The sequence below is a fragment of the Gopherus evgoodei genome, chromosome 8 (assembly GCF_007399415.2).
Source record: "Gopherus evgoodei ecotype Sinaloan lineage chromosome 8, rGopEvg1_v1.p, whole genome shotgun sequence".
NCBI lineage: Eukaryota > Metazoa > Chordata > Testudines > Testudinidae > Gopherus > Gopherus evgoodei.
This window is the reverse complement of record NC_044329.1, coordinates 22,314,511-22,329,068: the sequence shown is the minus strand read 5'-3', so window position 1 is coordinate 22,329,068 and position 14,558 is coordinate 22,314,511. Positions and strand designations below refer to the sequence as shown.

General features: G+C 40.6%; 1 protein-coding gene across 6 annotated transcripts in view; it reads left to right on the top strand.

The window, feature by feature from the left end:
* CSNK1A1 (casein kinase 1 alpha 1) overlaps positions 1-14,558 on the top strand; it is a 49,434-nt gene that overhangs the window by 18,848 nt on the left and 16,028 nt on the right. For 5 of the 6 annotated variants that reach the window (XM_030573847.1, XM_030573843.1, XM_030573845.1 and 2 more), the window contains exons 4-7: positions 1,568-1,666; positions 4,199-4,282; positions 9,428-9,567; positions 13,750-13,828. In XM_030573847.1, the coding sequence (XP_030429707.1) occupies positions 1,568-1,666; positions 4,199-4,282; positions 9,428-9,567; positions 13,750-13,828 (402 nt within the window). The remainder of the gene's footprint in view (positions 1-1,567; positions 1,667-4,198; positions 4,283-9,427; positions 9,568-13,749; positions 13,829-14,558) is intronic. The other variant, XM_030573848.1, reaches the window with a different exon arrangement.

Genomic DNA, 14,558 nt, shown 5'->3' with positions numbered 1-14,558 from the left:
GTTGGCAGGCTGTATATAGACTTTTCTGCGACTGCACATCAATGTGTATCTGCTACATCCTTGCTATCCTGACTTTTAGTCTTCTCAAATTGAATGGTTTTGGAATGTCTGCTTTCCTTTAGGAAAAAGCATGGAGATGCCAAACTCCTATCTCATAATTCAAATATCTAGAGTTTGAGGTTACATACTTAGTGCTGAGTACCTTAGAAATGCTGTATCCTGCCTTGCCTCTCTATTTAGGCTTGAAATATTCTATCATAGACTCTAGGGCTTGGTCTACACTTAAACATTAGAACCACCTAACTAAGTCACTCAGGGCCATGAAAAATTTTGTGCCATGAGTACCATGGTTAGATGGACCTAAATATAGGTGAGTTGAAAACTTGTATTGAAAATTATCCAAGATTATCAACTGATGTTAGTGCCAAATGTCATAAAATCCCAAGCTGTCAGCCAAGGAAGCTTAGAGCATTTCTGAGTGGAAATAGGTGTCAACTGTCCTTGTTCTCAGCTGCTTTTAGTTACTGATGCTCACGTCAGAGGGAGAACCACTCCCTTGGCTGCTGTGGTGGTAACATCTTTAAATGTTGTGAAAGGAAAGGTTTTGATTCTTCAAGAGTAACCTAAGTATCTATGGGACAATAGGAATGTCTTTAAACACACCACTGGATAGGACATAGAACTCTAGTACAATAAATTTAAAGATGGGCACTGGGGCATATTCCACTGGAATTGTTACTAGCTTAGAGAGATGCTACAGTATTGACACCTGTAGTTCACTATGGCCCGGTCTACACTTAAAATGTAGATCAACATAGCTATTGCACTCAGGGGGAGAGGGGGGGTGAAAAAATTCATGCACCTGAGCACCATAGCAATGCCAACCTAGCCCTCTAGGGTAGGTGCAGCCAGGTTGATGGAAGAACACTTCCGTTGACTTAGCTCCCATTGCTTGGGAGGTGGTCCTACAGCAACAGGAAAAACACCTTCCATCACTGTATGGGGTTATACCAGCATAGTGATGGTGTTTGTAGCTATACTACAATAGTCCCTGTAATGTAGACCTCACCTAACACTGTAGTATTATTGTCCAGCAAATTAAGATAATCAGAATAGCTAAAAGGCACATGTGAAGTAACAAACTGTTAATGAGTTAGTTCCTAGTTAAACAACATCAGGAAAAGATTTCTAGAACAGTCCTGTAATAAACAAAGTAACTTCTGTTAGATTGCTTGGGTTTCTTAAATTTGTGGATAAATCAATTGTGAATACCACTTGTGCTATTTATAGTGAAGCAATTGGACACTTTTACACTGAAGACCTGTAGGATTGGTCAAGTGATGACAGACCAATGATTATCTTCATCAAACTGTTTGTCGCTTCACTTGACAAATCTATTTTGTGAGTACATGTTAAAATGTACTTGGCGAAATATGCAATTTATAATTCATTCATTATTAAGGAAAATGAACTTGAACTAAAACATTGGACTTTTTTTCTAATATCTTTGATCTTTAGCTTTCTCTTTCTAATGTTAAATTCTGATTATTTTTTCTTGTATTTACAGATGATCAGTAGAATCGAATATGTGCACACAAAGAATTTTATACACAGAGACATTAAACCAGATAACTTCCTAATGGGTATCGGGCGTCACTGTAATAAGGTTAGTCTAATGCTGTCTGCATGAAAGAACAAGGAGGGTAATGCCTCTAAGAATGGATCTGATAAACATTTAGATTTTGAAAAAATCTAAATAGCTTGAGTTAACGGTTTGTCATTGCTGAAATGGATATGCTAAAGACACTAAATCAGTTTAATTCTTTGATGCCAGGTGGTGGGATACATGTATTGCTAAATGCAGTGCCATGAACATTTGGGCCTTTGATCCACCTCACAAGGAGGATTTTAAAGGCAGATTGTTTTTAAACATAAAAATCTGAAGTGTAAACTAATTTAATTGATTACCTAAGCGTGCTCTGTCCAACTATGGTGTTTCATTATTCAAAGCTAGTGCATATCAGAATAGCTTAATTTTTTTTCCTTAATGTTAAAATCAAATCTTAACACTTGACTCCAGGACTGCTTTCTTGATGCAAAATGTATTCGCACCAGCTTAGGAGCTCCTGACCTACCTGTCACCAAGGTGTTAAAAATTTGCAATGATTGGTAATGAAACCTTCAATCTTCAGGATTATGCATACCAAAATAACCGTCAGCCTATAGATAGCATTGTTGACTTATACTATATTTGTAACTGAATTTCTGAAAACCTGCCAAGTTGGAGAAGTACTAAAATGTAGATTAGCTGAATGCTTGAAGATCACGCATCAAAACTGACCTTACTGAATCTTAAATATTTTAAGTTAAATTGGGGGACTTCTAGTTTGTAACTTTAAACTTGTGGGTAGGGGCGGGGGATGGGGGGTAACTTAGCCAGAGATGCATGCTTCCAGTTGGAAACTTTGCATAGAGAAATACTGTTTTCAATGACTAGTTCTGTTGAGTGAAATGTTTAATTCTCAATTGTTATGTTGAGCTCGGGCAGACAGGCAGCATTGGCAATGCAGTAAGCATGCTATTTAATAGAAATTTTTAACTTCAGGACAAACGTACATAATTAAGCTTTTTATTGGAAGCAAGATTCCCACTTATGTTCTTTATATGCTATCTGAGGATGTTTACTTTCTTCCGGCACTATTAGCTATAAAATGTTTACTTGGTTTGCCTGTATGAATGCCAACTTGAAGCCATTAACATTAGAAACAAAACTGGTTGCTAACATGAGAAACATCAGAGTTCTGTCTGAAGGGGTGCAGTGCACAATGAACATTTAGATTGAACTGTTTTTGTTGGAAAATCTTTTGTAACAGTCAAATTTGAAAGGTAAAGTCTTCATGTAATCCTGTTGCTGTTAAACCTTGCTCATTCCCAAGTTTCATACTTTTACTCTATAGAGCTCTATTTTTCTCTACTATAAAGCAGTCAGGTTCTTTAATTTTCTGGCAAGACCTGGCAATATAATTAGAAAAAATTAAAATAATTTGTTTTAATTTTTTTTACCAGTTTGTCTCTGATTTCCAACTTCTTTCGTTTTTGGCCGTTTTCCCACACCTTTGCACAGTCATGCTGGGTTGGCATTGTAGCTCCTTGTTCTACTTTGATATGGAATAATGGCCTAGAAAATACTTCTGTGCTCATTTTATTAGATGAGCATGTTAGTCACGTAAGCTGAGTGGAAAACCTAAATTGCCTGCAGACCATGAATTTTTAGTCAATGCCACTTGCTATCTGTATTAGGGAGCCACACAATGAAATGGTGGTAAACACTCTAGTTGCGGGCATGAGTTTTATTAAATACCAAATTTAACAACTTAGATAGTCCTCAATGTAAAATTGTTGCTTTACCTAAGCAGAATTGAAAAGGGACATTTTGGTTCAGTTTTGGACTAATGGCTGCTCCACTTTAGAAACATCTGCTTCCAGATATAATACACAGTGGTGTTCCTTTTCTTTGTAGCTAAGTGCAGCTACATATTAAATATTTTTGTACTTGAGGACATGCCAGTCACAAAAAGACTAGGGTGCCATGGTAATCTTGTTCCAGTAGCTTCCTGTCAATTATAAACAATATATTTTTTAAAAATGTAGTCACAATTTCAATTTAAGTGATCAATTTTTAAATTATTCGCAATTTGATATTTGGGGGTAACTTTGTTCCAACCTTAAAAGGTGAACTTTCAGCTCTGCTAGAAATAAGCCCTGCATGCTTATGAAAGTAAACTTTAAGGTGACTAAATGCCTTCTACCTCTTCCTTACTGAAGATTTACTTTTTCTGAATGTCTTTTGGGGAAGGGCAGTTTGTGGTACCAAAGAATGCTTTTGTAAGCAAAGCTTCAATTTCCTTTTTTGATAGAGCCAAATGTCACCATTGCTATCCCTGTTTAAGGTAGTGCCATTATGAAGTGGCTCGTATTCAAAATTTATCTTGCCACATTTTTCAAAATTCTCTCTTAAAAAAAAAAAACAACAAAAAACAAAACCTCTTTTGGAAAACTACAGTGCTTGGTGGAAGAAGGATGGCATTTGGCTACCCTGTTCTTTCTCTAACGCCTCGGTGTTGCCTGTCTGCGCCGGCCATTGTTGCAATGTAAGCAATACTGTTTGATGCACTGCCACCCTCTATTGTTTGTTCAGTGTTTAGAATCTCCAGTGGGGAAGAGGAAAAGAAGCATGACTGTTAGTACTTCTCAGGACCCATCTTTCTCAGGATTAAACCAGGTCTGAAACTGTCTCCTATTCCAACCTCAACCCCAAATTCATGTGCTTTATATTTTTTTTTGTTTTGTTTTTTGTTTCTGGAGAATGTAGACCTTGCAAAAGCACCTCTTATGTTGGCATTATTCAGACATACTTGGCAAACATGTAACATTTCTAAGATGTTTTCCTGTGGCGCTTGTCTAAACTGTAAAGTGTTTTCTGTAAACTTAAATGTGAAATGGGTTATATGTACATGCCTTGTATTCAAATGCAGAAATTGGTTTTAGTTTGGTATATAAAACTTTAGTGCAATTCGTTGTATGTCTTGACGTGGATAGCTTACCCCTTCAAAGTGGTAGCAATGTAGCAGCAGGACTTGCTCATAGGGCTGTATGTATGCCACCTAGCAGGGTTCATGCTGTATATCTGAATGTGTTCAGAGATGGGGAATCCTGTTGACCACCTCAGTCAGTCTCCCTTCCCATGCAGTTTTTGCTTTGTAATCCTTTTCAAATGATGGTGTGAGGGTACTCATGACTTAAGACTATGTGCTCATAAAATGAGAGTGCCCTGATAAACCTATCTCTTGGATAATCCCATGTTGCCTGTTGCTTTCAAATCTTAAGTGTAGGGTTCCTTGCTGCTAAGAGGGAGGAACATGATTGGAAAGGGAAAGCAAGTCTTGTGCCTATTTCTAACCATGCAGTTGAAACTAAATGGAAATTAATCAGTAAGCAACTTATCAGTTGGTTGGTAAGATGTACTATTCTGGTATGTAGCTTGCAGAAGCACTAGTCTTCGCTGCTTATACTACAGAACATCTTCCTGTGCTGCACCTGACTGACACAGTCATTAGGAATCTAGTTCTGAAAACATCTCAGTCAAGGCAATCTTTATTCTACATCTGCAGCTGCCCTACCCTTATACCTCAAATTAAATTAAGGTGCTATTGAACTTGTTTCTGTGATAGCTTTTCTGTTAGTGCTGACTGGCATCTGATGAAAGAGTCTGTCCGTGTTAAAATTGGGTCAGAGGGTGTCCTGAAGAGATCCCAGCCTCCTACATTGAGAGATAACTACTTTACTCCATTGAACCCTTAGTTGTCTAGAAGGGAGGTGGCTGAACTTGCTGTCCGGCTCCTGGAGACTAGGTTAAATCCCTGAGGGGAAAAAAGTTACAGTGGAATGCAACAGAGATTCCAGTTGCTTGATCAGTGTAAAAATCACTGGATTAGGCCATTTTTAAATAATTGATAGCTGTACATTTTAAAAAAGCTGTTGTTCCCTACTCATAATCAGCCCAATATGCATTTAAGCAGGTCTGTAAAAGTTGTAGCATGAAGAATGGAATATCACAAAATTCCTGCAACTAAGCTCTTTTTAAAGAGGCAGCAGCAGGTAGGCTTTAAAATGCTATGTGGAACAAACCTCCAGGAAAAAAATACAGAATTTGCCTAAAGAACTATAAAGACTGCTGGGGCGGGGGGGGGGGTCATACCTTTTATTTTGATCAATATCATGAGGCTGGGTTTCTTCCTGCACTTACTTACACTTAATGGCAGACCCCAAGGATTACAAAAGTGCCTGTCATATCAGTTGAGACTTTGAAGTATTTAAAGTACTTTATAAATTCCTTGTGTAATTTAAATGTTCTGATTAAGTGAATCTGTGTAGTCATTAGGGAAAGTGGCTTTCCTTTGAGGCATAAAATACTTATATTTGTTATTACTGGAAGGGGGCACGCTCACAACCAGCTTTTGTGATCAAAGCAGCATATTGATGGGGGTCGTGATCACAAAGCTTTAAACTTTGAACAGTGGATGGGGGGAGTCTTTCTGTGTGGAGGTCAGCTATAAATTTACATCAGCACTTAGTTTTTCCTATATCAAAGGTAGGTAGCACTTGTAGCATGCTAATACAAGTGTAACCTTACAGCTTCTGCTTTAGGACTTAAATTGTCCCAGTAATTCTAAGGATTTGATGTTTCTGCTCAACCTGTGAGGTGTTGTCTCTGCCAGTTGTGTTGTGTGGCTAAGAATGGATATCTTTCTGACTGCTTTTTGAGACTGGAACAGCCACCAGTGGAAGAAATTTCAGTAAGGCAAAGCTTTCCCTTAAGAGAAGAGGAAGAAGAAAATCTCATGCAAATTTGTGTGAAAGCAGGTTCTTAAGCATCAGACATTGCCCCATGTCTTGGCCACCATGAGACCTGTCTTCAGGCTGCTAATGAGTACAGTAATTCCTTGCTTAACATCCTCTCGCTTAAATTGTGTCGATCTTAGGTCCTTGCTCAGTTACAGACATGCTCCATTGAAAGTTGTGCAATGCTCTGCTATAACATTGTTTGGCTGCCTGCTTTGTCCACAGCTGGCAGCCCCCTATCTGCTCCCCTATGCCCCCGCCCCCAGCGCCTCCTGCCCTCCAGCAGACTTCATGGATTAGCGCCTTCCCCCCTCTTCCCCCCATGGCAATCAGTTGGCTTGCAGCGTTCAGGAGAGAGGGGAGGAGCGAGGACTCAGCGTACAGACTCCCCCTGCCTCCTGAACCCTGCAAACTTGCTGATTGCTGCAGCCGGGAAGGGGGTGGGGATCCTGGGCAATGAGTCCTCGCTCCTCCCCTCTCCCTCCTACCCCCTGAAGTTGCAAGCCAGCTGATTGCTGCAGGGAGGGGGAAGGAGTGAGGACACGGAGCACCCCTCCCCTGCCTCCTGCGGGTGGCAATCAGCTGGTTTGAGGTGTTCAGGAGGGAGGGGGAGCCTGTGCGCCATGACCTTGCTCCTCCTCCTCCCCCCTTCCTCTTGAACGTGTGGGCAGGGGAGGGAGGGGGGAGAAGCGAGAATGCCACAAGCGGAGTTAAGGAGTGGGGAAGAAGAGACTGGTTAAGGGTGGGAGTTTGGGGGAAGGGGTGGCATGAGTGGGCCGAGGTTAGCCCCTGGTGCTTGCAGAGTAGGGGAAGCTGCCACTGCGCAACATGCTTCTCCTCGCCTACAGCACCTTCAGCCTCCTTGCCTGCCTCATTTTCTCCAGTACTAGTGGGCTGTGCCTGTGTGGGGTAAGGCGGGGGCACCTCCCAACTATAGTACTGTATGTATGGCAAAAAAATTTTCCCCTGGAACCTAACCCACCCCAACCCCTAATATTTACATCCATTCTTATGGGGAAATTGGACTAGCTTAACATCGTTTCACTTAAAGTCCCATTTTTCAGGAACATAACTACAACATTAAGTGAGGAGTTACTGTACTCTGAATTTGATTGCTCTCCAGAAGCAACTATAGTTAACAAGTCTCCACCCGTCAGCTGCCCTAGAGTGAAGCTTCCTTGCACAGTAGAAATGTTGATTTAATTTGTGTTAGCACCTAGATATACCAGAGGCCGCCCTCTCTCCTTATACTGTGGTAAAACTATCCCTTTGGTCTTTTTTTTTGTTCCCCCTTTCCCCCTCCCCTTCCTACTTGTTGAGTGAATTTTAGAACCACATCCTCTGTCTGAGTTACCTGGAATAATCTTTTGAATTTAAGACCTTGAGTGTGGTTCTCCTGCAAATTATTTAAGAGTCGCAAAAGCGCCTTTAATAGCCTGACACTCAGCCACTTCAATCCCTTGTCATATGTATGGACTGAGACCCCAACTTTCTGTTGGCCTCTGGATCTAATCTATGGCAGTGGGGTGTCACACGCCATCAGACTGAAACTTGAAGGTTGAGCTAAAAAATTATCTGAGTATCTTAAAGGAAAGAGAGGAACAGATTTAATTGTTCAACACTGAGACAAAAACGTAATATTCCAGATCTATAATTGAAAACACTTTTTACATACCTCAATCTCATTCTTGGCTGCCAAATTCTGCCTGAAGTTTTGCCACAAGAAAATACAATAACAGCACACTAACTAACTGTAATCCAGTTAAACCTACTTGCTATTTAAGTTTGATAGTTATGGAGGTTTAGTTGACATGGGCTTTGTAGAAATAAATCTTAATCTGATCCTTTTACTGGACTAGAGCTGCTTGGCTATGTGAGTATAATCAGCTGGATTTAATAAAAGCATCTTGTGATACTTGACTTTCTGACTTCTTATCAGTAGCTTAAAAATATGAGTGTATGGCTGAAAGCAATATATCTCATTGCTGTTGAAGTTGGCCTTTTATGCTATGCAAAATTATCTTTGATTGCTGTGACAGTTAAAATGCACAAATGCTAGCACATCAAAATATAACTGAAAGGTTTAAGTTGCTGAGCTGCCTTTAAGTGAATATCTAAATGTATGTAGTGCAGAACTGCTTCAAGATTAATACATTTTTGTGATGCATACAGCCATACCATATTTTCATTTCCCTTCCTAACTAATAATCACATGTCACAGATCTTGAGTAAGGGCTTGTCTATACTGCCCCAGAGTTTGCACTATGGGGGTGTGACTAGCAGTGCGAATCAGAGTGCTGTTCTGTGACTCCTCTGTATGGCTGCTGCTGACACCAACTGAAAGGTTCTTAGTGTGCATTAATGTAGTCCTTTTCAAACAGGACTATGTGAATGCAAAGTAAGAACCTTTTAGTTCACACCAGCAGAATCTGTACAAGGGAGTTACAGCATGCACTGTTGTTCACACCCCCATAGTGCAAACTGTAGGGCAGTGTAGACATAACCTTAGTGTAATACATATTAGAACAGTAGTAAAGTATGTTTAAGACTAAACCTTTGAGTTGAGTACTAAAATCTAGTCCCTCCCACCAGGAAAAGGAAAGGCTTGAAATAATTGAATATTAAAACTTTGAGTTTGCTTGTTAGAGCAACTAAGGCTTACTGCCACGTTACTTTGCTTCCTTTAAACCAGTGGTCCCCAACCTTTTTCGTCTGTCGGGTGCCAGACGATGAGCCACAGAGAACTGTGGCGGTGGACGAGCATCCGCCGAAATGCCGCCGACAAGTGACGTCATCCAGAGGTGTCACCGCCAAAATGCTGCCGAATTTTGGCAGATGCTCGTCCACCAGCCAGTATGCGGGTGCACTTGGACACCTCGGCACCCGCAGGCACCATGTTGGGGACTCCTGCTTTAAACTGTTGCCTCTGATTTAACTATAGACCTAATGAAACAAAGTACATATTGGGTGGGGTTTCCACATACCTGCATCTGGAAGCAATAACCTATTTTCATTTCTCTTTAAGTTATTCCTTATCGACTTTGGTTTGGCCAAAAAGTACCGTGACAACAGGACAAGACAACACATACCATACAGAGAAGACAAAAATCTCACTGGCACAGCTCGATATGCCAGTATCAATGCACATCTTGGCATTGAGCAGAGGTGAGTTCAAGGGGATTACTGCGGTGCTCCTGAAGGCTGTGGGCTGACCTCATTCATAAGACTCGGAAGTTTCTAAACTACTTTCACTCAAATGTGTGAACACATCCCTTGGCAAATACTTACCTGTCTGCCTGCTTCTGCCAGAGTATGAAAGCTAATTAAGCTAATTTATTTTCTTCCTTGAAGTAGAATGAGTCTTGCAAGCTGAAGAGACACTTGTTCTGAATAAAATTTCAAAGCACAATTTTTTTTCATTGTGCTGGCACTTACTGTCACTTTGAAAGGTCTTGGAAGATCCACTTCCATAGCCCATTTTTTTTATTTCAGGAATGGAAAAAACTCCTAACTGGCTTCAGAGGCCTTTTTGTACTGACTTTGGGTGCTGGTATTTTTCTTTCTTTCCCCAGTCATTACTTGTTAGGTTATGCTTGTACCCTTACCTGCAGGTAAGGTTTTGAGGATCACGGCACCCCTGCTTTCCTCATCTGTTCTAGTCTTCTGCATACTTGGCTGCAGTTATAGTAGTATCCCTGTTCCTGGAAGAGTGAGAGCGCCACCTTCTCAAAAGCAAATATTGAACTTCATTAATCAATCAAAAGGGTGGATTTGCACCAGCTCGAGCCAGAGTGCATCACTTGCTCTGCGTGCCTGAGCTGCACTCCTCCAGAATTCAACTGGAGAGGGTGCTCTCTCCTCTGGCTATTCAGAAGCACGTGTTGGGCACACCAAGCCGAACATAAGTTGATGCTGTATTTCCATCCCTCACCCATTCCTGCTAGATGTTCTTATACATAAGACACTTCAGAGACTAAAGCAGTATAGAGTAGAGCCCTGTACAGGACCTTTTTTTTTTTTTAATCCTCCTCCCATATTGTTTCTTGCATTTTTATCCTCCTCCCACCTGCAAAACTTTAGATTCTGCAAGAGAAACAGATTCCCCCATGCCACTTTAAAAAAAAAAAACAAAACAAAAACATGTATATGCACACGTGCACATACAATTCAGTTTTTACGACTAAAAGAATAAACAAATTTTGTGTAAACCATGTTGGAAAAAAAAAAAACTTCACTCCTGTTACAATATACATCAAATCTTTTTATCCCTTGCTTAAATTTCAGTGTTAAAACCTTCATTTAATTTTTTTTTACTGTTTTCCCTCAACCTTCCACAGTACACTTTTCCCTCCCCTCTCGCCCCCCACTCCTGCCCACAACAAAGTACATTTTCCCTGCTCCTGCTATTATTGCAGTGGGTCCTGCGGGGTCCCAGTCCTGCTGCAGGACTCTGGTATAGAGCCATAATAGGTAACATCGTACAGTAGTTAGCCTATCCTCTGAATTTTTGCTCCCTGAGCTATAGTCAGAGCTTGAACATTATTAAAACTAGCTTGAGCAGCTGTTTTATCTCATCAGTTGTAGTAAAACTTACAACTGACTATTCAGAGCATGTGGGAAGGGTTTAGTACCATAGAGTTTTTAGAAAAGGACCATATGTTTCCATATTGACCACCTTCCTCTATGGCTTTTTTGTGTAGCAGTCATGAATAGCAATTTAAATATGGTGGTTCTTCCCAGGCAGTTTTCTAACATCTTAGACATATGGGGCAAACAGAGAAGGTGGGTATTAGAACTTCTGATGGGAACACATGCTCTTAACGCAGGTTTTGATACATTGCATCCCAAGTAGATTTGGATAAGCCACAATCTGAAGGTAGAGGCAGTGATCATGCAAAGGACTATGCATTCTTTGGGGCTATTTTTGGTTGTTTGAGTCTGGCAGCTCTCCCATCCTCTATTTTGGTATTTGGAATTCTAGTTTAATGGTAAACTTTCTTTACCCCACTCTCTCTAAGAATTACTAAAACATTCAGAGTCAGCCAGTAGTAAAGGCTCTAAGTGATCCCCTGCTGTAAATCAAGAGAAAATGGAGGAGACCTGAGACTTGACAGCAGACCCCTTCATCAGTTACAGTGCTAAATTGAGACCAGTGCAGGGTTTGCTCTGTCAAGTGAAGTGACAGCTGTTACTGAAGTAGCATAAATACCTAGTATAACAGAAGGTGATATCATCTCATCCTTTACAAGCCAGATATCCCGGAGTCCACTTACATGCGTTTCGATTCTAATGAAGCCTTTATTAGGAAATGTCAGTACAAGACTGTAAATTCCAGGTTTCATACTGTACAGCTATGGCATTGAAAAATCCATTTAAAAAAAATTACAGGGGAGGTGCATGCAGCCCCCTCTCTGCCTGGGCTCAGAGAAGAGTCTGCCCCAGAGTCCTACTGCTACCCCTCCATGTAGGCTCTTAAGCATATCATGTCTATGCACGAGGTCACTGGGGTTTGCTAGTGCTTATTTTAAAATGGAAAAAAAACAAATGATTTCAGAACCAGCAAACTTTGCACACTAGCCTAGGAAACTGCACAGTCTGACTACTGTCACCCTCATTTTTCCATCCTACCTCGTAAGTACAGTACATTCACTGAGTATTCTCTCAGGTAGTAAGTTCTGCAGGGCTGGGTTGTCTTACATGCACATGTAGATTCTTTTGGAATCTACTTACATAGATGCTCTTTCACTACAGTCTCATTAAATAAACTCCCCTCTGCTGTTTTCTCTCTCTCCCCACTGCTTTCTCTCCTCTTTCCTCCCCTCTCCCTTTAATCCCTAGTGGGCGGAATGAGGGAACCTGTTGCCATCTAGCTTCCCTGCAGGCTTCGATTCCTGCAGAATAACAGCCTGGCAGGAGGTGTGTTTGGTGAACTGGGGTTTGTGGGTAGACACAGAAAATTAGTTATCCAGACCACAGTAAATAGGCATCAGCAGCAGGCTGGCATATAGAAGGGCAGAGGCCTTCCCTGCCATTGCAGGGAGGACATTGCCAAGAAGGAAAACTGGTGGAGCAGATACCTCCTCACTGCAGTGAATTGCACCTGTCTTTAAATACACCTCTACCTTGATATAAAGCTGTCCTTGGGAGCCAAAAAATCTTAACGTGTTATAGGTGAAACCATGTTATATTGAACTTGCTTTGATCCACCAGAGTGCACAGTCCCCCTCCCCCCGCGAGCACTGCTTTACCACGTTGTATCCGAATTCGTGTTATATTGGATGGCGTTATATTGAGATAGCGGTATACTCACACAGAAGAATGTTTCAGGAAAATGTTATCTGTGGAGCATGTTTGGCGTGTTAAGATCTGAGGCTGCTTAGTGGTGCCAGAGCATGTCTAGTGGAAACAATGTTTTAGCAGCAAGCTCTGAATGCAGTCTGCAAATGGCACTGGAGCTTCCTCTTACAACATTCCCCCCCCCTTTTTTTTTTGATAGTGGTTTAAAAGTATGTTTTAAATAACTAAATATAGGGGTCACAATAGCTCCCTGTCTAGATATGTTGATAGTAATTGAATATCAGAATCTACAGTAAGCCCCATATAAAAAGCAGGGTTCAAGGAAAACTGTTTAAAGTAGGTCAAAGATGTAAGTAAGGAAGACTATAGAAGTCTCTAATTCAGATCAGTTTTCTGCCTGAATTACTTAAGATCTGTATACACACCAGAGACTATAGGGGCATAGCTCTGTTGGAAAGGGATTTTTACATGGGTGTAGGGATTTTGACCCCAAATGACTGTAATTAGGTTGATGGAAGCATTCTTCCGTTGACATCGCTGCATCTATGCTGGCAGTCATGTCGTCATAGCTATGTCAGTCATGTGTAGATTTTACACACTCCAGATTTAGGTTTGTTTGACCTAAATATCAAGTGTGGACCAGGCCTTAAATGAAGTTAATGCATCTGTGGTTATCAGATTTTTCACTTTGGCTTTCTGGAGTTCCATGGCAACAAACTTTCATAGATGTGCAGGTGTTCAGTCACAACTGCAACTAATGTCAATAGGAGCTGCATGGGAAAGTCATTTTCCTTGCTTTGAAAAACTAAGGAACATTGAAGCCTTCAGTCTGATAGTTACATGTTTGCCCTAAATTTCAGTATCTCTAAAATGATGTGTAGAGAAACATAGCTTAATCCCAGGTTTTTCTTCCATTTTGCTCATTCATAGAAATAGTATGAACGATCATGACACTGTTTCTAGTTTAAGGATTCTTGTGAACACTAAATAGTACAGTCTTACTTTTGTGATAACATTTGCAGTTTTTAAGATTATCTTTTTTCTCTACAGTCGTCGAGATGATATGGAGTCTCTAGGCTATGTATTGATGTATTTTAATAGAACCAGCCTGCCTTGGCAAGGATTAAAGGTAGGCCATGCAGTCTGCAGTCTTACTGTAGATTCTAAACATTTAAGAGCTGGGAATGAATGTTCTTTACTTCTAGCCTGCATAAAATGATCTGTGCAGTTCTAACTCAGAGCTCTTTTCCAAGTTTAGTTTTACTGGATGTGACAAGAGAGCCTCTGCTTTTTCTCATGCAGTATGCAGAATGTGTGTATTGTTTCACTTTTTAAATTTATGCTAAACAATGGCTTGCAAAAGTACTCTTCCTATCCAAGGGTGAGGCCATTTTGGAAAGGAAGACTTAAGATATTAAAGGTTATTTTAGTATTCTCAACTATGTAGGCTGTAAAAGTAGAACTTTTAAAAAGAATATTTTAAGTCTAGTTTGTGGGTTAGCTGAATTGCTATCTTAATTGAAAGCTTAACACAGGTGTGCATTTGCATTACCCTGTGTCAGAACATGGGATCATCATCGTAAAAGCATGATCAGTTTGTGATTGAATAGTGTACACTTATTCTTTCCTGTATTTTAGTTTTCTTTCCCATATGGGTATTGTGCTGTTCAGGGGGTGTGTTACAGCTGCACAGCCTGTAAGGTTTTTAAACAGGCAGTCTGCTTGTGAAATACTAGAACTGTTCAGCCTCAATCTAATGTAATGGTTGCTCACTAAAAAACACAGGCAGCAGCTGAAGGGAGCTCAGGAATTGGAATTAATGGATATTCAAGTATGGTCTGAGTGGACAAAAGCAGCAG